Consider the following 24,232-nt stretch of genomic DNA (forward strand, 5'->3'; position numbering starts at 1 on the left):
CTTTATTTTGTTGAGTTTGAATTTTATTCCACCAACCGTGTTAGAATTGGATTTTATCCCACCGACCATTTATTTTGTCGGACTTGGGTTTCATCCCACCGACTGTTATTTTGTTGGGTTTGGATTTTATCCCACCAACTGTGTCGAGTTTGGATTTTATCCCACCAACTGTGTCGAGTTTGGATTTTATCCCACCGACTGTTTATTTTATTGGGTTTGGATTTTATACCACCAACCGTGTCGAGATTTGGTTTTATCCCACCAATCATTTATTTTATTGGGTTTGGATTTTATCCTATTGACCATTATTTTGTTAGTTTTAGATATTATCCCACCAACAGTATTGGGTTTGAGTTTTATCCCACTGATCGTTTATTTTGTCGGGTTTGAATTTTATTCCACCGACCGTTTATTTTGTTGGCTTTGGATTTTATCCCATCAATCGTATCAGGTTTGGATTTTATCCCACCGACCGTTTATTTTTTTGGATTTAAGTTTTATCCTACCAACTGTTATTTTATTGGATTTGTATTTTATTTCACCAATCTTTATTTTATTGGATTTGGATTTTATCCCACCGACCGTTATTTCGTTTGGTTTGGATTATCCCACCACTCCTTTTATTTTCTAGATTTAAGTTTTTCAATTTATTAAGTTTTTCTAACTGTTTCGATTGTAGTTGAGTCAAATAGATGAGTAATTTGGTATTTACGTCTTTGTCTCGAATTTATGCGAAATCCAGACAAAGAGAGGCAGTTGTAGGCACCAAAAATTTATCATTATTTTTATTTCTTTTTTATTTCTTTTTTTTTTTTGCTCATTTTTAGTTTATGTTTATTTTATTTAAATTAGTTATATTCATTTTATTTTAGTTATTTTTATGTTTATGTTAAAAAAAAGAGAGAAAATCACTTCAAATCAGTTTTTAGAAAAAATCGAACAGAAAACAAAACAAAACAAAAAAAAATGAAAAGTGCAGTTTTATGCAAAAAAAAAAATTTTTTTTTTGACTGCACGTGCGCGTCATCTCCATGGTTTTGTACCAGAAGCCATGGAGATGGCTCTTGTACCACATTACAAGTGCCATTTCTTGGCCATTTCCACTCATTTTTCTTCCATTTTTTCCTCCATTCGATCACTCCAGTACAAAACCACTTGGCATTGATCCAAAACAACAAGAAAAATCTGAATTCAAACCAATCTAATGGCTCAAAATGTCCAAGAAAACCAGTCACCATCTACACCAGTAATTCTAGATTTTGGGGAGGATTTGTGGCTATAAAAAAGATAAAAACGCAGCACTAGGTCAAAAGGATTGAGAGGGGAGGCGGCAGACAAGAAAAATATAGAGAAGGGAGAGAAAATCGAGGGAGAAAAGGAAAAGGGCAGAAAATTCTGGAAAAAGAAAACTGAGCCAGGATTGAGGGTTAGGGTGGCTTCTTGATCCTCTTTCGATCTTTGTAGAGTCTCTTTGGAGGAAGTATCGATTTCTGGGGAATCTATGCTGACCAAGGAAGAATATTGGTGTTGGAAAATTTGGAGAAAAAGTCAAAAATATCTTCGAATTCGAGCACAAATTTACAATTTCATCAGCCCGTGCACCTCCTGTAGCAAAAATTTCTTAATTGATTCCAATTTCGAAGCTCGTTCTTCTTGGATCTCCGCGTCTATTTGATACCCTTACACATCGAAGGTAATCTTTTTCACCTTGTTTTGTTGCTATATCATGAGATTTGCATAAAAATGTTGAAATTTGGATGCTGCATTTGTCCCTGTTCTTTTCTCTCTCTTTGCTGCATTTTTCTACTCATTTTTTGTGAGATAATAGTCTAGATTTGCTGCGCAATCTTGAGTTAAACATTGCATTTGGCTCTGAGGCAACTGTCTTGTGGATTTGGGTTTGAATTTTTGGCAAAACGTTTGTGTTCCTTTGCTGTGTTGGGTGAATAAGCTCCCAGTTGCAGAGAAAGCATCTTCGAATAAGATGCATAGGAATTTCTAAAAATTTCATTTTGGCACCTGCATTTTTAGATAATTTCACTATAGCCCAAAATCTGAAACACTGAACCAATTTTTGCCCCTATTAAGTTTTAATCCTCTTTTTCATGTTTTAAGTGGGTTTTTAAGTAGATTATTTCTAGGTTTTATGATGTATTTAGGGTTTAATAATTTTTGGAAAGATTTATTATCTTGTTGGGTTTAGTAAATAGTTTAGGTTTTGGGTTAATGTTATTTAGTTGGTCTTGGCAAATGGGTTTTGATTTATTTTGATTGAATTTTGACTTGGGTTTGGTGGCCTAAAGCCCGTAACTTTTGTTTGGGTTGATTTGGTGAAAAGGATGGGATGGCCTGCTTATTTTCCTTGGACTTTCGGCTGGGTTTAGGAATTCTGGCCAAGAGAAATTAAAAGAAATGGCCCAATGGCCTTTTTATCCAGCAATCTGGTAACGTAAATTACAGATTATTCCCTGTAATTATACTATGGCCCTAAAAAATTTAATTTTCTTTTAATTAGGTCCTTAATTTAATTATAATTTAATCCCTAAACTTTATTTTTCTTTAATTGTGACCCCTAATCTTTATAATAATTACACTTTGATCCCAAAAACTTGCTTAGTTTTTGCAATTATGTTCCTGGTAATTTTGATTTCTTAAATATAAGTTACTTTTCTTCTTTAATTGTTAATTATTCTTCATTTAAGTGCTTTAATTGGAAGATTTCATGATTATTTATATTTCTTTATAATTAAATTGGTGCTTGATTATTTTGTTGATTTTGGAGCATAAATATGGGCAAATTTCACCTCATTTAACTACAACTTTATGAAAGGTAACCTCTTTTATTATTTTAAATTCTTTTATATGCTCCAATGTGTTTTTTATGTGTAATTGCATGTTTTGAGTGCCTTTTTTTAATTACTCATTTTAAATTTCATTCATTTTATTTAATTTTTTATAATTATTTGTGAGACATTTAAATGCCAAATTATAATAGATATGCATTCAAGATCTGTATTTAGCTAGCCTATGTAATAGATAGGTTTTAATTTTTGTTAAAAATGTATTTAGTTAGATATATGTAATAGTTAGGTTATTATTTTTAAAATTCCCTCCTTAGATTGTAATTAGGACTCCGAATGTAATAGTTAGGCTTTTATTTGCATTTATTTGCTTGTGTGCTTGCATACTTGTATGTTTACGTGTTTATTCGTTTTCATTAGGGTTTTGCATCTAGAAATTATGCTTATGTGTTATGTGATCTATGTGCATTATGTGTTTATTTGCTTTAATTATGTTTTATATAATTTATTTGTTTATAATAAAGGTATGACGTCATCACACTAGTCCAATGCTAGTTGTGATCATTTTTCCTGATTTTTCATTGAACTGACGCTAGTGAAGATTTGTAGAAATGGACTATTCCAATACTAGACCCTTTAAGCCGTTTCGCGCTAGATTCACACTTTTTGCATGACATTCATCGCATTTCATACATATTTTCATTTTTAGGATATTTTCTCATCTTGTGTGATATCTCCTATATATATATTACCTCACTTATCCCTATGTCCGCAAAACACGACATTTAGACTTGTATTCCATTTAGGAAAATAGAAGCAGGCTAGTTCATTTGCTTGACTAAATTAGAAGAGTCACTCTTCAAATATGGGAAATGAAGGAGTATGGCTTCTTTGATTTAGCACGTTCGTATCCCCTCTATAGAAAAGAAAATAGAGTCACGAATTTTAGATTCCCGTACCCATTATGTTGCATTCCTCTCTCTTAGGTCACGTATATTTATATCTTCTAATTCTTCTTTTCCTCGAATCTCATTTTTGCATATTCGTGATCTCTTCTAAAAATCATTTTGAGTATCACAATTAATGTAATTTCTATCAATTAAAATTTGAAGAGATATTTCGACCCTTTCGATATCCATTAGGTCTAATCTGTAACCATGTAGAAATTTCCAAATGTGATAAGTTTTATAGGTTAGATTAAGAAATTTTTCGATTAAATCTCGCAACTAACTTTAGTTAGATTGAAAGGGTGCCTTAGATTTGATTCTATCAAATCTTTACCTTCCCTTTCTTCAACCGTAACTCCTGAACCCTTTTTTCTTGTTTTTCAAAGACTTGGAGCCGCCTAAAAAGAAGTTTTATTTATTTATTATTTTAAAAAATATTTTGGGTGACTTGGTACACCTTAACTCAATACCAAATGGCAACTCCTATTTTTTTCCTAAAAACCCTTTTTAGACTATTATTTTGGATCAGAACCGTCGCACTTTTTAAGTCCCATTTTTGGCCCTCCTTTTTCTTTATTTATTCTCTAAAATAAAAACTAATTTCAAATAAAAAATTTCAAATAAAATACATTTTTTCTAACATCTAAATAAATTTATTATTTTTCAAAAAATGGGGCGCGATAGAAAGGATGCCTTAGATTTGAATCAATCAAATCTTTGCCTTCTCTTTCTTCAAATGTGACTCTCGAGTCCTTTTCTCTTGTTTTCAAAGATTTTGAGTCGTCTAAAAGGGTTTTACTTGTTTTCATTTTTTCTAAAACATTTTTAGGTGAGTTGGTATACCTAAATTTAATATCAAGTGGTGACTCCTATTATTTTTTAAAACCCTTTTTAGACTATTATTTGGGCCCAAATCATCACATTTGTCTAAGTCCCATTTAAGGTCCTTTTTCTTTATTTTCTAAAATTAAAAAAAAAACTCTTTTTTTAAAAACACTTTTCCTTTTACTTCAAAAAATGGGGCTCGACAATAACCATTCTCTATTTTTCATGGTTCTTATCTGCTTAACAAAGTTATGGTAAGGTGATGTGGCAGCTGCTTCTACTATCAGCTCCAATCCCACTTTTGAATTCGACTCTATGATTATGTCCCTATATCCTTTTCCCCATGCCAGTTGCATTCCTTTAAGAATTCCCCAAAGCTCTATTGCTATGTTGCTTGCCATCCCTATACTCTCTGCAAAACCTCCCAACCATATCCCTTTCTCATGCCTGATGAGCTCTCCTACTCTTGCATTTTACATTTTGAGGAACGTAAAGGGGGCATTTCAGGCTATTTTTCCTATATCATCATATTTGACAGCATGCCCCTATTTCTTTTTTCCATCTTTATAGAAAAGTTAAGTCGATCATAATTAGGAATCAAGAGTAAAGTCAAGTCGTAATTTTTTTCTTTTTAAAAGAGAATCAAGACTAATTCTCTACTTACACTTTAATAACTTGAACTCGTAATTTTTTTATTATAAGTGAAGAGTCTTTACCAATTAAGCTGTGCTTCGTAATTGATCTATATGCGTGTGTATATGTGTCTATATATATATATATATATATATATATATGTATATATATAGCATGGCTTTTTGCAATAGGCAATAACTCTCTTATTGATAATCAATATACAACCAGCAAATTGGCATAATACCAACCTTGTATATATTATTCAAATTTATTGATACCGGGAAATTTCAGTTTTCCCATCACATAAGACTGAGAGTAGTAGACGGCCTTAACAGTTAACAAATTCATAGTTGACTCTTAGGAAACCGTTGGCATAGCCCTGTCCATTGGTGTCAATTTGTCGAAAGGGGCCAATATCCAAATCTAGCCCACCATTGCTGCATTGATCAACAATCCTGACAACAACTTGAGCTCTAGTTGCTGTATTAGTCACCTGCATTAAAGATTTGTATGAGCTGTTAAAAATTTATATAGCTTTTTCAGTTTTACTAGTTCTTCAAAACTTGCAAATAACTCTTAGTGTAAACCTACTCATTTTGGCTATGGATGTATAAAGTTCACTAAAAAAGGAAAACATTGTTTAGTTAGCTAAGAGAATTGAAATTGGATTTGAAGTGCATCGAAAAAGAAAAATTTTTGCTTACTATACAATTTAAATTCTAATTCAAATCCAATTCTTATGAGGAACCAAAGACTGCTGATGTTTCTGTTTTTAGTACTAGCAAATAAGTTTAATAACATCTAGCCTTTGTGGTTTCAATAATTTTGATTAAATACATATCGAAATGCCAAAATTGATACGCAAAGAGACCATAAAGCGAATTTTATCCTTCAGTGGACATGAAAAGAGCATATTGATAAGGTTACGAACTGATTTACATAGAATGAAATCCAACAATGATGAAATTTTTTGCTTTAAATGGACATGAAGAGCTAAATAGGAAACACAAAAGGTTTTCAATAGCATAATTTCCACCATACCATAAAATATTTAAGCTCAATATTTTTTTGGTAAATGTTCCTATCTGCATTCTAATAACTAGAGTAGAACTAACACAAATTGATCTTGAAGCCAAAAAAAAAAAAAAAAAAACGCGCGTACATGACGTGAGACTAGCTAAATTCTTCTTGGCTCGCAAAATATTTTTTTTTTAACATGAATTATACACTGAAGAAACTATGCTAATCCAAAAACATATTTATCATTTGCAATATAATTAACCAAAAAAAGAAGTTTGGAAGTTAAAACCACGTACCCTTAGGCACCTCCCACATGCAGCCTGCCCTCGAGGTCCAACAGGTCCACAAAAGGCAGTCCAACCATATTGCCTCCGCCACGAAAGGGGCTTGTTAGCATCCCATGTTGCACAAAAAACCCTAGCAGCGTTTAGGTCCCAATTGATATTTTGGGGATTGTACAAATGGTAAGTGGCCCTAACATTAGAAGCACTCTGGGAGTCAGCCACAGCAACAAAGAGGGTAAACGAAACGATGCAAAGAATTAGGGGAACCCTTTCCATTTTGCTATTTTTTGTCACAAGTTCTTCTTCTTGTAAATTTTGATGTATGTGGCTTGCATTTATAGAGAAATAGGTAGAGATAGCAAAGTCGAAGGAAACTCCAGCCCATTTTCATTGATGTGCTGTCAAATTAAGAAGAGCAAACACTAGCATATGGAATTGTCTAGTTCATTGACATCCTCTAGAAAGTCTTTGTGGAATATAACAATAAAGAAGAAAATTGAAATTAACATGGTACGTATTGTCGGTCAGTGATTATCCGAACTTGACTCAACTTATCGTTTTGACCCCAAAAAAAAAAAATTTATCCGAACTTGGCTGCTTTTCATGACTAGGTCAGTCAAGTCAAGATGTTAATTATTTGCGCATTATTTGAAATATTATTTTAAATAATTACTATAGCACTTTTTGTGATATGTGAGATAAAATACTAATTAGAAATTTAAAATTGTGGGTTGAGAAATGTGTTTATGATACAAGTAAAATATTATGTAAAAAAAAAAATTTAGCTATCCAAACACTCTCATATAAATTTGTTTATAATTCAATTGACTAACAAATAACGGAAATATTTGGCTTCTCTATTTAGTTATAAGATTGACTAACCGAATCTTAAGTTAATTCCAAAAAGTCTTTAAATATAAGAATACAATAAACATAAATATGTATATTCATATGAAATTTAGATATGCGAACGAGTACCAACCGATCCCTTTTAAAATATTGATTACTTTTCAAGTGTTTCAAACGGAACTAATCGGAGCTATTTAGTCTACTTAAATTGGAAAACAAAATCTAGTTGCGATAGCAATTAAGAAAAATCTAGATCGTGTGCTAGGCGGCGAGTTTGGCAAGGGCGGCTACGTTACGAAAATGTGCGAAGACTGCCAAGTACATTGCCAGCCACCCAAAGATTTCTTCGCACGGCAACCAATGGAGATGGCTCTTTCTATATTGGAGCTCTTCTTGGTTGCTCTAGCATATATTTTAGAGGCTGGTCCATATTCTTTTTTTTTTTTTTTGGTTTAATCAATAAGGATTATCAGGTTTTCTTTTCTTGTGGACAAGGAAATAAGGCAGCAAAGTTTGAATAGTATAGCCTAATAGGCTAGTATATGTTGGACCTATTTACCAAAGAAAAGTTGGGATTACTACTCACTAGCCTCTGTTACTTGTTTGGTTATCTAGTCAATTTGTAGTTCTTTTTTTTTTTTTTTGGTTATTTAACCTTCTTGTCCAACTTTTTATATTGCTGTTTGTAGATCACAAAATCAAATGTTGACTTAAGCTCCCATGATTCTTATGAAAAATGTGGAACTTTTTCTTTTTAAGAATTAAAAATTGTATATTACATAATATGCATGTAAAATATAAATTTCATTATCAAATGATAATATTATACTACCTTAGCACACGTTTGTTAACATAACATCAAAGTAAAATCAATTACGAAATGAGAGCATTTATTTTTTGCGGAATGTAAATCTATCATGAAGTGAGGGTGAAAGGGACTTTTCATGCATGCTATTTTCCCCATATCCTCATATTTGACAGCATGCCTTGTTCACTCCCATTTCTTTTTATTATCTGTATGGTAAAGTTAAGTTGCTTATATTCAGAGATCAGCCTTCATCGTATATTACTATTATGGCTTTTTTGCAATCTACAATAGCTTTATTATTGACTATTGTTAAAGGCACACCCAATGTGCTTGTAATTTAGAAATAATGATTATTTTTTTATGAATTTGTAAATCTTATTTTTACACAAATAAATTTATAAGAACTTTTCATAAACAAACTTCAATTTATCAATAATTTTTTTTCTTTAATTGAGAAATAGATAATTTTGTAGTTGCAATATGCAAGGTAGTTATGAGCGGTTATGTTAGCAAATGCGATCAGATGATTAGGGTAAAAATATTAGTTTTTCTAAGGATAAAATTAAAAGTGAAAAAAGGATAGAAAATGTTTACACCAAGTACTGTCACTGCTTTCCTTTTATATATTGTATAGATAATGATCAATACACAACCAGCCAATCGGCATAAACCCAACCTGGTATATATTATTCAAATTTATTGATACCGGGAAATTTCAGTTTTCCCATCACATAAGACTGAGAGTAGTAGACGGCCTTAACAGTTAACAAATTCATAGTTGACTGTTAGGAAACCGTTGTTAATGCCCTGGCCATTGGTGTCAATCTGCTGAAAGGGGCCAACGTCCAAATCTAGCCCACGATTGCTACATTGATCAACAATCCTTACAACAACTTGAGCTCCAGTTGCGGTGTTAGTCACCTGCATTAAAGATTTACATGAGATGTTTAAGATTTATATAGCTTTTTTAGCTTTACTAGTTCTTGAAAACATGCACATATATGAGAAGTTTAAGATTTATATAGCTTTTTTTTGGCCAATGTTGTATTAAAATCCAACTATTGCTGTTCTCATTCTACTAACTAGAGTAGACCTAACACAAATTATTCTTGAAGCCAAAAAAAAAAAAAAAAACACATACACACACACAAACAAACAAAAAGAAGGTGAGACTAGCTAAATTCCTCTTTACTAGTGAACATTTTTCTCTGCACGAATTACACACTGAAGAAACTATGGGAATCCAGTTACATATTTATCATTGACAAACTAATTAACCCCAAAAAAAAAAAAAAAAGTAAAAGTTGTCCAAGTTAAGACAACTTACCCTAAGGCACCTCCCGCAGGAAGCCTGACCAGTAGGTCCAACAGGTCCACAAAAGGCAGTCCAACCATATTGGCTCCGCCACTGAAGGGACATGTTAGCATCCCATGTTGCACAGTACACCCCAGCACGGTTTAGGTCCCAACCGATGTTTTGGGGATTGTACAAATTGTAAGTGGCCCTAACGTTTGAAGCACTCTGGGCGTTAGCCACAGCAACGAAAAGCGTGAAGAAAGCAATGCAAAGAATTTGGGGAACCCTTTCCATTTTTCTAGTTTTTGTCACAAGTTGTTCTTGTAAATTTCGATGTGTGAGGCTTGCATTTATAGCGAAATAGGTAGAGATAGTAAAATAGAAGAAGGAAACTCCAGATCATTTTCATTGATGTACAGTCAAAAGAAAAACACATGCTGAAGTATGGAATAATCTAGGTTTATCAGCTAGTACTTATCTGAGGTTAACTACTACTCATGGCTATGTCGGTCAAGTCAAGATGTTGATTATTGGCAAGCAACCTATATAAATTCCTTTATAATTCCATCAAATAACGGAAATATTTAGATTATCTACTTAGTTATAAGATTATAAGTTTGGCTAATCGAATTTTAAGTTAATTTAAAAAGGTGTCTAAATATATATTCACATGAAATTTGGATGTACTACCGAATACCAACGGGTACCCTTTCAGAAAAAACCTAAGTTTAATATATTGACAACATTTCTTGTGTTTCAAACTGAACTAGCCTGAGCTATCTAAGCTCCTTAAACCGGGGAAAAAATAACTAGCACCGTTTTAATCCAGCAATCAAGAACAACTAGGTGGCTAGTTTGCATGTTTGGGAAGGCGGCTAGCCAGCTACGTGCAAAGTTAAAATAACGTGCGAAGACCGCTAACTGCCAAGTACTTTTCCGTCGTAGGATTTCTTCACACAACCACACTAGAGGTGGCTCTTTCTATATTAGCGCTCTTCTTAGTTTTTTTTTTTTCCCAAACGATATTATTAGCGCTCTTCTTAGTCGCTCTGGCATATTTTCAGAGGCTGTTCCATTGTTTAGTCATTAAGGATTGTTAGGTTTTCTTTCCTTGTGTAAGGAAATAAGGTAGCAAAGTTTGAATGTTATGGCCTAATAAGCTATTATATGTTGGACACATCTACCAAAAAAAAGTTGGGATTGCTACGCTCTATCCTCTATTAATTGTTTAATTATCTAGTCAGTTTTTGTAGTTTTTTTTTTTTTTAAAATTAAGCTTCTTGTCCAACTTCTTGTTTTAGAGTCTATGGATGACAAAATCAAATAAGACCCCTCCTAATTTGACTTAAAGCTCCCATGATTCTTTTGACAACTGTGGAACATTTTCTTTTTAAGAACTAAAAATGGTATATTACATAATATGCATGTAAATACAAATTTCATTATCAGATGATAATAGTGTAGTACCTAAGCACATGTTTGGTAACATAACATCAAAAATAAAATCAGTAATACAACTTACGATTCTTATTAAAACACTATGCCAAAGAACTTAAAAGGTGCACTAAAATAAATTAAGACTTTTCACTTTGCACCCTCGGACTTGTACTACTTTTTCACTTTGTACCCTAAACTTCAATTTTAGACATTTTGTATCCTAAACTCTCATTTTTGGATACTTTGCTATACAAAATCTCAAGTTTGTCCAATTTAAATCCAATTATTGACAACATTAGCCATATTAACAAGATAAAGGACTATGCAAATTAATGACACTGCATCATTTTGTTCTACTTGTGATCCCATGACTCCTTCTGAGCATTTTCAGTACATTATCATTGATTCGTATGGTCGCAATCACTGATGTTGTTAGTAACATTATCAAGATAAAAGATAGTGTAAATTACTGACAATGTATCATTTTGTTCTGGTTGTGTTACCTTGACTCATTTTGACCACTTTTAGGACATTGTCATTGATTTATATCTCTATGCCCTTAATTTTGCTAACATTATCATTGATTGAATTAAATGGAAAAACCTTAGAGTTTAGGGTGTAAAGAGTCCAAAATTAAGAGTTTGGGGTGTAAAGCATCCAAAATAGAAGTTAGGGTATAAAGTGAAAAGGTGAATAAGTTTGGGGGCACAAAGTGGAATTAGTCCAAATAATTATCTGCCAATCAGTATGAAAATCACTCATTTAAACTTGCAAAATCCCTGAAACATAACCAGATGATAACAGATTAAGCAACTTGTCACAGAAAACTAGCGACCTTTTGAATTTTCCTAGGTCAAAGTTTGAAAGGGCTTTGCTTTAGTTTTGAATGAGAAATGATGACTAAGTCAAAATGGACTTTTTCAAAGAATGATTTTTTTAGTAAGAGCTACATATTAGAAATAAGAATGGGAACAATAAATTGAAAAGATCCATTCCATGATTCTCCCTCCAACCAAACATGGAGTAAATTATTTTTCGCTGATGACGACAAAAATTCTACAACCTTAGCTCATTAATGACCGCCATTATCATAAATTTGTGTAATCGATTTAAAATGGATGTATTGCGACTATATTTTATGTACCATAATTAGAGGTGGCAAAATGGACGGGATGTGCAGGATTTACTTGGGTTTGAAATGGAACCAAATTATAAGGGTTTGAACCCAACCTTACCCATATATATTTTGGGACTAACTTGGGCGGAATCACTTTGGAATGAGTTTAGATTGATCGTGCCCAATACCCAAATCTATTTTCTACATTTTTTTCCTTTAATTCATTTTTTATTTTTTAAATAACTTTAATATTTTTGATTTATTAAATTTATTTTAATCTTATTGTGAATTTATATTTTCATGAATTCATTTTACACTCTAGAATGATTTACATTTTAGAACGATCAATAGTTACTTCAAAAAGACATAACATTTTGATAGGAATGAACATATCTTTTCCCTGGACAAAACCAAAAATTATGAACGTTTTGGTGTATTCATCCACAACAGTATTTAAACAGTGGAATCATTTTGCTTATAAACAAAAACAGACTATTAGTGAAGGAAAAGAAAAAGAAGAGGAAAGTGACTAATGAAAGCTTTTTCGGTGTCGATTATTTTAATCTTTTCTACTTTTTGTAGCCCAAATGACAAAAGAAAAAGGAAAAGTTGAGGAGGGCTTAGAGACCAATCCATCAAAGGCCAAGCTCATTGGGTGTTGACTATTGAAATTTGCTTAAAAGATGTGGACTTTATAAAGTGGAGAAGACTGACAAAAGAAGTAATTTTTGGATAAACAAAATTTTATGGGAAGATATTTGGATCCAACGGGTAGCCAAGTATTTTTCAACATTTTCCATTAATTAATGGGCACAATTGGGATATGTCCCATTTTAAATCCAATATCAAATTACAATACCCATTCCTTCCAAAGTCCTTTTGGACATGGGTAGCCCATTGGGACTTGGAACAAAATGCCACCTCTAACCATAATTTATTTCCTGATTAAATTGTGCTCTCTATATCGAGTAGCTAACTCTAATATCTGAGAATCATGGGATAATTTTAGAAACCTCCCTGGGGTTCTAACAATTTCATTCGTCTCCCTTGAGTTTTACAAAATAACACTAACCTACCTTGACAATGTTATGAATCCAATTGCTTACATCACATAGGGAAAAATTACTCATATACCCTAAAATATTATGTTTTGTTGAAAATTAATAACTAACAATTAAGTAATTAGGGTACCAATTAACTGTTAATAACTAATTAATGAAGACAACTGCTGGAAATTTTTTTAATGATGAACAGCAACTTACAATTACAAAATGGTGCCAATTGATGTACCAAATATTTGTTTACTCTCAAAAATTGATACACCAAACAGTAATTTGTTTAGATTTTTTAACTCTAAAAAATCTTCACAGTTGCTTTGTGATTATACTTGTAATATTTGTTCTTGGTGCTAAATGATGTGGATGAATTTCATGATTTTCCTTGTAGCTTGACAAGGCCATAGTTTCTGCACATATAGTTCACTTTCAACTTATGAAATCCACACAAATTCACTATTTTTTCACCTCAAATTTTGCTATTTCAAGTGAAAATGAGATTTATCTTAATGTTTCCTGTTGCCTATATGCAAAATGTCAAAGACCTGCAAAAATAGTAGTTGTAATCTAATGCACGCTATTGGTCCAACTTTATAGAGAAAGTCAGTCGATACTTATTTTTTGTTCTTTGCTATTTATACTTACCTTCCCTCACTTTTATTAATATGTTTTTCATTCCTTTACAATACAACTTGTACACAAGCATAAAGGGTATTTGTGAAATACAAGTTTTATCTCATTAAAGTCGCTTGGAACTCTATACGCTTACGCTGGGACATATCTCAAGTAGATCGTTTGGTTTGGAATGGACTTGTCCCATTGAAAATATCATTCTAATGCTTGGTGATTAGTTCGCAATCCGATTCCCCTAGAGGTGACTCTCAAGAAATTTGGAATACCTTGCTGTCGGCTGCAGGAAGAATCGTGGAGACATCTGTTCATTACAGGTCCAATAGCTCTCCAGGCATGGATTTATTTTCGGAGGAGATTCGGTATTATTGAGTCTACATTCTCGTCTGTCTCGTCTCTGTTACTCTCCTGGTTTTCCTCTAGCTCAGTGGGGGAGGTGAAACACATTAGGGTGGTGGTTCCGGTGGTAGTGCTTTAGTGTCTATGGAAAGCAAGAAATAATGCTCGGTTTGAGGGCACGAGATTCGAGGTGGGTAACGTCATTATGATGGTTGAACAAGTGGTCGAGCAGTTAGGCAAAGTAGGAGTGCTCTCGGCCACACACTTTAGGGGTGATGCTGAAGATCTATGGGCGGAGTTAGCACCCCGCCTCATTCGGAGATGGCATTATGTTGCGGTTTCGTGGAAATGTCCTCCGTCCCCTTTCTTTAAATTGAATACGGATGTTAGTGTGGTCCAGGGGCGAGCATCCGGGGGTGGTATTCTTAGAGATTCAAGTGGTCGATTGGTATTCGCTTTTTACAAGGAATTCGGCGAAAAGGAGGTCCTAAATTGCAGAGAGTTTGGCACTGCTTCATGGTCTTCAATTGTGTCATGAACAGCAAATCTAGAGGCTTCTAGTGGAAGTTGATTCACAAGTGTTGGTTAAGTTGATCCATTTAGGGAGGGTGTCGAAGTGGACTTTATGTAACAACCCGCGACAGATACAACACTTATTAGTCTCGTTGTCTTCTTCAGTGTCACACATCTTTTGGGAGGCTAACTCTTGCTCTGATAGGCTGGCAAATTTGCGGTTGGCGTCTAACTTGTTCTGCATGTCTCCTCAGCAACTGCCTAGTATGGTAAGGGCATATGTACTGTTTGACTCTAGGGAACTCTCGTCGGTGCGTCAGCACTATGTTATAGAATAGCCTTAGTAGTTGTGCACTAGATAGCGGTGTGTTGAAAGACTCTCAGTGTAACATTTACATTCGGGCTATGAATAAAATATAAAGTTTTAAAAAAAGTTTTATCTCTTTTCTCAAAGTACTTTTTGAATGATACTTTTTCTGACTTGGATTGATATTGTTACCGAAACTTTAACTTTAGGGGAGAGTAATATAATTTTACAAATCTCAAGGAGGTCAGTGAAATTGTTGAAAATATCAAGGAAGGTTTCTGAAATTATCTCTAGAATCATATAGTGTGTTCCCTCTATTTCCATTTTAGGATTATATTTCATATTTTAGCTTACAAATTATTCCTAAAAAAATGTTTTTGTTGGGAGAAAAAGGGGTTAATGTGGCATAACATTGAGCTATTTCTTATACTGAACATTTTACTCCCGATTGTACAGTATAATTGTATGTATCCATGGAGTAGTGCAGTTCATAAAAATAAAAAACAATTCATATGAATTTACTTTGTTACAAAAGTATCGTCCAGCATGATGATTTTTCTGACATAATTTACGTTCCGAAGTTGTAAGAAGAAAAATATGAAAATGAGGGTTGTTTATATCTCAAGATTTCTTCAGAGGTTTTATCAATAGAAATTGAGTAGAATGATTTGCTCAAATTTGTAGTGATCAACTCAAAACAATAGCCATGTGGGGCGGTGCTATTGATTGAGTTTCGTAATACTTTCGAATTAGCCTTGTTTCCTGGATGCACTATTTTTTTGGTCGATTTTATTCTTAAGACCAGCCAATAGACAATTGATAGTCGTTATTATTGTGAACCAACATGTAACACAATGGGGACTTAGTTCGATCAATATTCTTATACTAGGATGTAAATTCAACAAAAATGAATGCAAACATGGCCTGTTACTCTATTAGCTTCCAATAAAAAGACACTAGGTCCCAAAATCCAGTTCATCTAGTGGGAATATTAGTTAGACAACCCCAAGATTTCTAGTTTGATTTTGGAATAGTCCCTTTTCTCTTTCCCCTTACAAATTTTGGACTCCTTTGACCGGAAATAAAAATTATTATAGGACCTCAAATAGAAGCATAAACGCAATATTCACCAAACGGCACAACAAAAAAAAAAAAAAAGGTTAAAAACACAATCCAAGAAACTGATGCATGTATCTTGCATACTATCAACCCAAGTAAGCCCTTCCATGAAAGAAAAAAGCGAGTTCTCGAATTAAAAGTTTCTAACATGAACGGCAGGATAGAAAGGAAAACTTCAATCTAGTAGTAAATATATAAATTTTTTAGTTTCCAACATGAACTGAAAATTAAAAGTTTTTTTTTATTATAGAGGCACAAGGAGATTGTATAACTTTGATAATTCCTTTATAATTATTTAAAATAAATTCTATCGCTATGAACCTTGCTATTATTGGTCTTTGCATAGTATTTTGAAATGGATCAAATCTATTGCGCATATTTGTTTCAAAAAATAAATTTGAAAAAATCATATAGGTAATAAGTTTTAAAATTAGGTACTTTAGATATATGTTTTGGAAAGAGAGTTATTTTTTGCGCCCTCCGAGGCTTGGTCTGGCTGTTAAGGTTGTTGAAAATTGAGCCTTAGGTCCCTGGCTCGAACCTTGCTGCCAGCAAGTTGTGGAGGGTGGGGAATAGTTTGCGAGATTCACTCCCTGCCGGACACCCCTAAAAAAAAAAAAGAGAGAGAGTTATTTTGGCGAAAACTCCAACTTAAATTTGAAGCGAATTTATTTTCATAACATAACGGTAATTTAAAATATTCATTTGGATTGACGTTACTTTCCTATGGCATTAAAATTGAGAAAATAAAGTAAGGTAACTGTACTTTTTCAAACTTAAAGGAAACTTCTTAAGATTGATAATCTTGGGGAGGAATGTGTTTTTTTGCCCTAGTAATTTTTCCTTTCGTCGCATCATTATATGTTGAGACCATCACTTTGGACATGCCTACAGAAGCTTACCTTGGATAAATTTTTGAACGGAGAACTAAAGGGCCGTTTGGTAATGTTCTGTTTTCCTATTTCTGTTCTTTGCTATGAACAAAACAAAACACTTGTTTAATTATACATAAACATGTTTGATTCACAACATTTTTTTTGAAACAAAAGAATACAACTATATTTGATTAGACATTATCATTGTTGTGTGAGAGAAAATGAATAATGAGGCTTAAATTTAGTATAATATTAAAGTTAGCACATATTTATGGATTAGGCTTGACCAATTGATTTCAACTCAAACTGCGTCTGACCTAATAATATCAAATTAAATAGTTCATATATTTAATACTTATACATGTTCAAAATGAGTAAGAAAGTATAAATTAATTGTGTATTTGTTAAAATGCATTATCTTTAAGCATTATTCTTGTAATTAAGTAATACATAATTAATAAATATATGCTGTAAATATATAAATCTAGTATTTTTTTTACCTATAATATATAAGTAAATCATTTTGAATTTTTAAACATATATGATTTTTCAAGAAATTTGAAGCTAACCCAATTTTAGCCTAAAACCCATGTTAGAAAAATGAGTTGAGATGAAATCTTACATGTATCGAATTCAGGATAAAAAAAATGATATTTTTTTCTTGTATTGGGTTTAGGCTTGTTGAAACCCAATTAAGAACAAAGCATAAGCTTTAACGGCGGGATGATTCGAGCCGGGCTAAACCGAAATGGGCCGAATTAGGTGGCATCGAGTAAAGCAGGTTGAGGTATCTAGGTGGAATATATAACGGCGGTTGAGTGAAGATCAAATGAAACAATTTAAAACATTTATTTATTAACTTTCTATTTTAAGTGTTTTTTAAACAGCTAAGAAAAATAATTTTGGTGTTTTAAAGACAAGGCACATATTCATGAATGTTTCTCCTTTTTATAAGACACACAATTTTAACAAACACTATTTTTTTGTCTTTGTTTGTCAAAATCTACAAACAAAAACATAAACATAGCAAACATAAATGTTACCAAACGACCAAGTTTCACAATTTTTTGAGCTAGAGTTTTCAACAGCAAAATATGATTTCTGGTGCATGTTATTGATCTACATCTATAATTGGCTCATTGATGTAATATTTAAGGTTTGAGAAGTTCTCATTCCTATTTGTAAGTAATGTTTTTAAATCTGGAACATAAAATGCAACGGATGAGCTTCAGTTCATGACTCAATCGATTCAATCTCGAGGTCAAAAATTTACAGAATTTATTTAGGATCTAGTGACTTGGATATCTTTGTTAGTTTACAGAATTTCGTCACGTGGGAGGCTAATTGGGTTCCTAGGAATATAAATCTGCCTGCTCTTTTATTAGCTAGGAATGCTAGTTCTATTTCAAATATTTGTAGTTGGAGATTTTCTCCACCATATTTTCTTTCTTCCGTAATTACTGCAGATCTATCTTCACCTTAATAAATTTTTCAGTTTTTCTATTTTTTAAAAAAGTAACTTGGATAGCATTGATATATATATATATATATATATATATATATATATATATAAGGAAAAATATTAGTTCAAATTGGTTCAAAAATACGATTTTTACTGATTTTGAACAATTCAATTGATTCCTCACTGAGGTTGAATGGTGCAATTAAATTTTGGGATTTAATAGAAAACTGGTGCCATAATGAATTATATTCAACTTTCTAACCAGTTGGTCTGATCTAATTTTCAAAACACCGATTGTAACATATTTAAGACTAATCTTTTTAAGTGTCTCATATCTTGAAATGATGTATTTTAACAATACATATAAAATGCAACATCTACGTCTCAAACTTCACTTCGAGTCACTTTTTTTTTCTGGATAGGAATGTCATGCGTACATTACGTACTAACTCACTAAGTGGTAGTTATAGTAAGGTCGCACTTAGGTAGACTCGATTTTTAAAGATTCAATTGTTCAAATTGCGTCATACCATCTCACCAAATGATGTGATACAATTTGGATAATTGGATTTATAAAAATCATATCTACCCAAATTTTGGCTGTTATGGTATTACATAAAAATTGCTCCAAAAAAGGCAAGTACATACGTCACATGTTCATTTTAGAGAATCAGAACATTAGTTCTGGTGACCGTATTACTTTTTGTTAATTTTCAAAAGACTGTTTTTCTCTTTGTTTTCGTCTCAATTGGTTAGCATGTAACGTGGTGGTTACAAATCGTGTATCCGTCGTGCCTGTGACTTGCAAAATGACTAGATATGAACCGTTGAAGACCTTGGCTGCATTCTCCTATGATTTATTGTTTGGGTCGGCCCATAATACGTTGGCATATTCTTCAAGGGCATAATGGTGATCAAAGTTGGAATATAGTACAAGGGTAAATTACACATAACTCTCCTATAGTTTCAACTATTATCCAATGATTCCTCTAACGTTTTTCAAATATCTATTTCACCCCGTTATGATTTTATTGAAAATCAAAACTTGATAGAAAAGTAACATATATAACGTCTGCACTGTTTGGATTTTTCATTTTTTGAAAAATAAGTTTTTCATATATAATGTTACAGTAATATATAAACAAAATTAATTTAAAAAACACTATATCCATACAATATATTAAAAACAACTTTAAATATACAAAAAATTTTTAAAAAAAAGATACACTACTTTCTCCTTCCATCGATCACCACTACCATCACCCCCACCCACCATCCTCCTCCCCCCTCTCTTTCTTGCTCATTTCTCTCCCTCTCTCTTCCTTCTCCGTCTCTTTCCTCCTCCCCTCTTCCCTTTCCCTTACCCGTCACACCCTACCTCCTCCCCTCTAGCCTCAACTTGATCGAGGCCTTTGGTTGCGACCAAAGACAGTGATATGGTCTCGACAAGGCCAAATTGAGGAGGAGAAAGAAGGAGATGTGTGGGGTCTGGCAAGAAAGTGGAGGGAAAGGGTGGGAGAAGGAAGAAAGGGGGAGGAAGAGAGACAAGGAGAAGAGAAGAGGAGGGAGAGATGGGATGGTGACGATGGTGAGTAGTGGTAGTGGATGGAGTGTTAATTTGCAAAACTATCCTAAAAATTTTTAAAGTTTAAAAATACGTTAAATATATCCCAAAAATATCACTAAAAATATCTATACCATTTAAGTATTATTTGAATAAATACAAAAATCATCAGGGAGTAAAATAGATATTTATGTAAACTATAGGGTCGTTAACTAGATATTATAATTCCATCATACGTACTTTTGAAGTGCATCTGATTCATTCGCCATAACTTATAGCATATTCCATCTATTTTTTAGTTTACATTAAACTACGGGGAGATTACATGATTATTTTGAAACCTTAGGAAAATTATCTAACATCCTGCAAAACTATGGGCAAGTTATATGTAATCTACCCCAATTGTTGCATTCTGACATGTCAGTTACACAGCAAAAAGCATTCGTTTATGGGAAAGAAAGGAAAAAAAGGTATTATGATAAACCATTATGCACACATTAGAGACTATTTGTACTGTTTTTCGATTTTTCCCATTGTACTTTCTGCACCATCTAACCTTTGATTCCAAGATAAGTTCGAAGGGGACACCAAATCCTAACCTCATATGTCTTTGTCGGCCTTATGGGACCAGAATCGATATTAATGCTTTATTATTGAAGCACAAAAACTTTCATGCCACTCAAATTATTAAATTTGTCGATTGTGTCAAATATTTCCAGCAGATGCACATGGTTGCCCCCTAAAGGCCTTTCCTCTGCGCCGAACCACCCACCCCCAAAAAAAAAAAACCAAAAGGAAAAAATTGTAAAACAAATTTCTTATCTATGTTTTAATAAATAAAATTTCTTAGCTTCCTTTCATGAAATACTAGATTATTTGAGATAATTTTTTTTAAAAAATATTATAACATTTTTTTTGATATGATATGATGTATATGAAATAAAAAAAAATGATTCAAAAATTAAATAAATACTATCCAAATAAACCTTAACAGTTCAAAAAGATGTGGTGTAAATAACATATTATAGTTTTCCTCACTATATTAATATGTGTTTTCATCTTTGTGAATTAGGCCGTGCATTTTTTTGACCATTGCTATTATAAAACACTAAATCAATTTCCCTATTTTCTTTCAAACCCTTAACTTCGGGTAAGCATTTTCAGGTCTAAATGAAACGTTTTACATGCAAACTTAATCAAATGCCCGAGGCATTTGAAAAAAAAAAAAAGACTAGAGATGATATTTGTAATTAAATTTACTTGTAATTTATAAGGATTCAAAAGAAAACATGATCACATGCAATTCTGAGATAAAGACAAGACATGGATAATAAAGACACCTAATATGGAGAATCTTTAAATAAATAAGAACCCACGACTGCCACTCAAAATGCGGAAGAGAATCTTAAGCAAATTGCTTGTTTACAGGTAGAACAACGAGGCTGTCACCTACTAACAGACAAGCCAATTAAGTTTTACAGATAAGACTTGAAACGAAAAACTTTATGAACAATTCTCATATTGTCTTCATTCATTTTCTCTTTCCCTAGGAAAATTTAAAAAAAAAAAAAAAAAAAAGACTGTGCAATACTTTTCTACATAGAAACCCTCTCGAGCCAGTCTGTTATAAGCATATATTATATAATATTGACAATAGCAGACAGACCAAAAAGCAAAAAAAAAAAAAGTAAGAAAACTGGGATAAGAAAAATATTATTCTTCCCAGAGAGCCATTTCAGCTTCTGTTCTTGCATTTTTCAACTGCCCTTGGAGCTGCACCAGAAAGGAAGGGGAAAAAATTGAGATAACCAATTGCAACAGAAATTATTACCGGAAAAAAAAGGACAAGAAAAAAGTTGGATGACATTTTTTCATATATGATAACATTTTTCGTATATGATAAATATCTAAACCTGCTCGTGTAAAATCAAATAGCGGAAAAATTTTAGCATACCTAGCCCGACGGCCTCCGACCCTTTCATTATCCTCAAACGTTTGCATGAGTCAACGAACATTCTGAAAAATGTAAAATATATAACTGTCAGTTTTTTTGCAATTCTTAGTAGTGAATTTGGTTAAGTAATTTCCTAATAAAATGGATTGCAGGAAATTGTCTTATGGCAAAGATTGAAGAAGTTTTGAACTTACTCCCATGGAACATCACCCACGAGCATCCAGTCTCCATCTTTGTCCTCGTACGTAGGGACGTATTCTGAACCATTTAGAAGATCTATCAATTTCCTCTCGTTCATGAAGTCCTTGAATTCTTGAGATCCATAGCTTCCTATAAATATCAAAAAGTGACACTGCATAATTATCGATGAACAAATTTTTACTGCTATATATCTCAAAAATATTAAGTCTATATTCAGTAAGCAGGTTCAACTAAAGCCTAAATCACGTACACAAACAAGTTTAGATTTTTACCATTGTAATTTTTAAGTACGTACAAGCTAGGCGATCGCGATTCAGCTTTTTATTAGGGGTACTCCACTTACCTCACTCTTTTTTTGTTCTTCTTTAAAACTTAGATAGGAGTTACCGATGATAATTAGAGTGCTAATTTTGTCATTTACGTTATTTCTTACTCGCTAAGTCTCCATTTTGGTTGAATTAATTACCACAACATGTAGTGCAAATCAAATTTTCAAACTTAATCTAGCCCAATAGAATTATGTTTTGCACAAAGCAACAAATAAATAAATAAATAAATATGACATGATAAAAAGCTATATTTACCTATTGTAGAAGAACTGAACATTTTGCTCAGGGCTTGAGAAAGCTCTTGGTAGCTCTTGAAATTCTTTAAATCCACCTTACGCAGGTAAGGGGCACCATCTACACTGACTTTAACAAATGCTGCTGCTGCAGAACCAGTCCCAGATTTCTCAGCTTCTGTGTTGCTATTTTTCTGTACAGATAGGATATTCTTTCTGAATGATCTAACTGGTGGCCAACCAACTACTTGAGTCCTGAGATTTGGAAAAAAAAAAATTTCGTGAATTCTGTGCTTCTTATTATTGCTAGAAAAAATATATGCATATGTTCTAATTTTTTTTTTAATCTTAATTCCATATACAAAGTTTTGGCTTGGACATCTCATATGATTAAAGTAAAAATTTTTTTCTTTGCTTGACCTCATGCCATTAGCAAAATTACATTAAAGTGCTCCATTTTTTTTTTTTTTTTTTGCATTCAGTATTTCACTCTGATACACAAAAAATCAATACAATCTCATAGAGAAATTACTTTGTTCATGGACTCATGAAACACTTTTGAATGATGCCAAATTTTAGAAAAATCAAACAAAAATATGCCCACACATAAAAATGAAAATCAAAGAAAAAGAAAGACATAGAAGAACATACTTGGCAGGTGGTTTTGAAGGACTGCTAGAACTTGAGGCAGCAACGCTTTTCTCTTCTTCATCAGCCTGAGAATTCTTTGATGCTAAGTTGAGCTTCAAATCAACAGTTTCTGAGAACCCTCTTTTGTTACCATTGTTTATAGTACCATTCTTCATGGGCTCACCATTTTCAACATTTCCATTTCCTCCTCCTGGCAGTCCAAGTCTTAACTCAGTTTCTTCATAATTCAACCTATACTCATTGCATTCTCCACCCATTGTTCTAGACATTTTTCCAGAATTAATTCCACCTCGAAAACTGCAATAAAAAAAACCCACAAGAAATTCTTGATTTTTTTTTTATTCTTTTTTTTGTTTTTGATAGAGTTGTCTCTCTACTCTTGATACTTGTGAGGGGTACTATTTTGACTAGTTGATAATGCTATGTTTTCTACTACAAGGGAGAGAAAATATTTTGTGAATGAGAAGAAAGCAACTTATGCCTAGGAGTTTATGGTCATGAATATATTAAAAAATGAGAATGATGAGTGGACGGTGGAGATCTTACCACGTCGTCGGGGAAAACATTCGCTGGATTGAACCCGGCTTGTCGGGAAGTGATGTAAGGAGTGACGTAATAAGGGAAGCATGATTGATTTTTAGGCAATTGGACAGAGCATTAGGCTTTGTTTGCCGTTATTTGGTTTGTTAGGCTCCACTGCACTATTGAACAATAGTGCAAAAGATATGACTAATGAGAATAATTTTTGGTTTTTTTATTAAATTCATTCTAAAAAAATGAGGGAAAGATTTATATACGTAGGGTCTATTTGATATCATAAAAAAATGCTGAATCTAAATTTTTTCAGACATTCAGATGTTTTGAGTGTTTAATAAATGAAAATCTATTTGATAAATTTGTTAACCAGTGTTGAACCTGTGTGTATTTTGTTCAGCACAAGAATTCTAACTGAATGCTTAATTATGATAAGAATCAATAGAAT

The 24,232-nt window shown here is 32.7% G+C and overlaps 3 protein-coding genes across 3 annotated transcripts; all 3 read right to left on the reverse strand.

Annotated features, from left to right (window-relative positions):
- Positions 1 to 5,438: 5,438 nt before the first annotated feature.
- LOC113727417 (pathogenesis-related protein PR-4-like) lies at positions 5,439 to 6,871 on the reverse strand. Its single transcript, XM_027251571.2, has 2 exons — positions 6,523 to 6,871; positions 5,439 to 5,699 (listed from the first exon to the last, which is right to left on the reverse strand). The coding sequence occupies exons 1-2, from the start codon at positions 6,784 to 6,786 to the stop codon at positions 5,535 to 5,537; spliced, it is 429 nt and encodes a 142-aa protein (XP_027107372.2). The 5' UTR covers positions 6,787 to 6,871; the 3' UTR covers positions 5,439 to 5,534.
- A 1,885-nt stretch (positions 6,872 to 8,756) lies between these two features.
- Positions 8,757 to 9,797, reverse strand: LOC113723527 (pathogenesis-related protein PR-4-like). Its single transcript, XM_027246590.2, has 2 exons — positions 9,495 to 9,797; positions 8,757 to 9,088 (listed from the first exon to the last, which is right to left on the reverse strand). The coding sequence occupies exons 1-2, from the start codon at positions 9,756 to 9,758 to the stop codon at positions 8,924 to 8,926; spliced, it is 429 nt and encodes a 142-aa protein (XP_027102391.1). The 5' UTR covers positions 9,759 to 9,797; the 3' UTR covers positions 8,757 to 8,923.
- Positions 9,798 to 21,228: 11,431 nt separating this feature from the next.
- Positions 21,229 to 23,711, reverse strand: LOC113727418 (auxin-responsive protein IAA16-like). Its single transcript, XM_027251572.2, has 5 exons — positions 23,251 to 23,711; positions 22,622 to 22,854; positions 22,031 to 22,166; positions 21,837 to 21,898; positions 21,229 to 21,655 (listed from the first exon to the last, which is right to left on the reverse strand). Exons 1-5 carry the CDS (start codon positions 23,517 to 23,519, stop codon positions 21,618 to 21,620), a joined length of 738 nt encoding a protein of 245 aa, XP_027107373.1. The 5' UTR covers positions 23,520 to 23,711; the 3' UTR covers positions 21,229 to 21,617.
- Between the last annotated feature and the right edge of the window lie 521 nt (positions 23,712 to 24,232).

The sequence above is a fragment of the Coffea arabica genome, chromosome 2c, assembly GCF_036785885.1.
Source record: "Coffea arabica cultivar ET-39 chromosome 2c, Coffea Arabica ET-39 HiFi, whole genome shotgun sequence".
In the NCBI taxonomy this organism is placed as follows: Eukaryota; Viridiplantae; Streptophyta; class Magnoliopsida; order Gentianales; family Rubiaceae; genus Coffea; species Coffea arabica.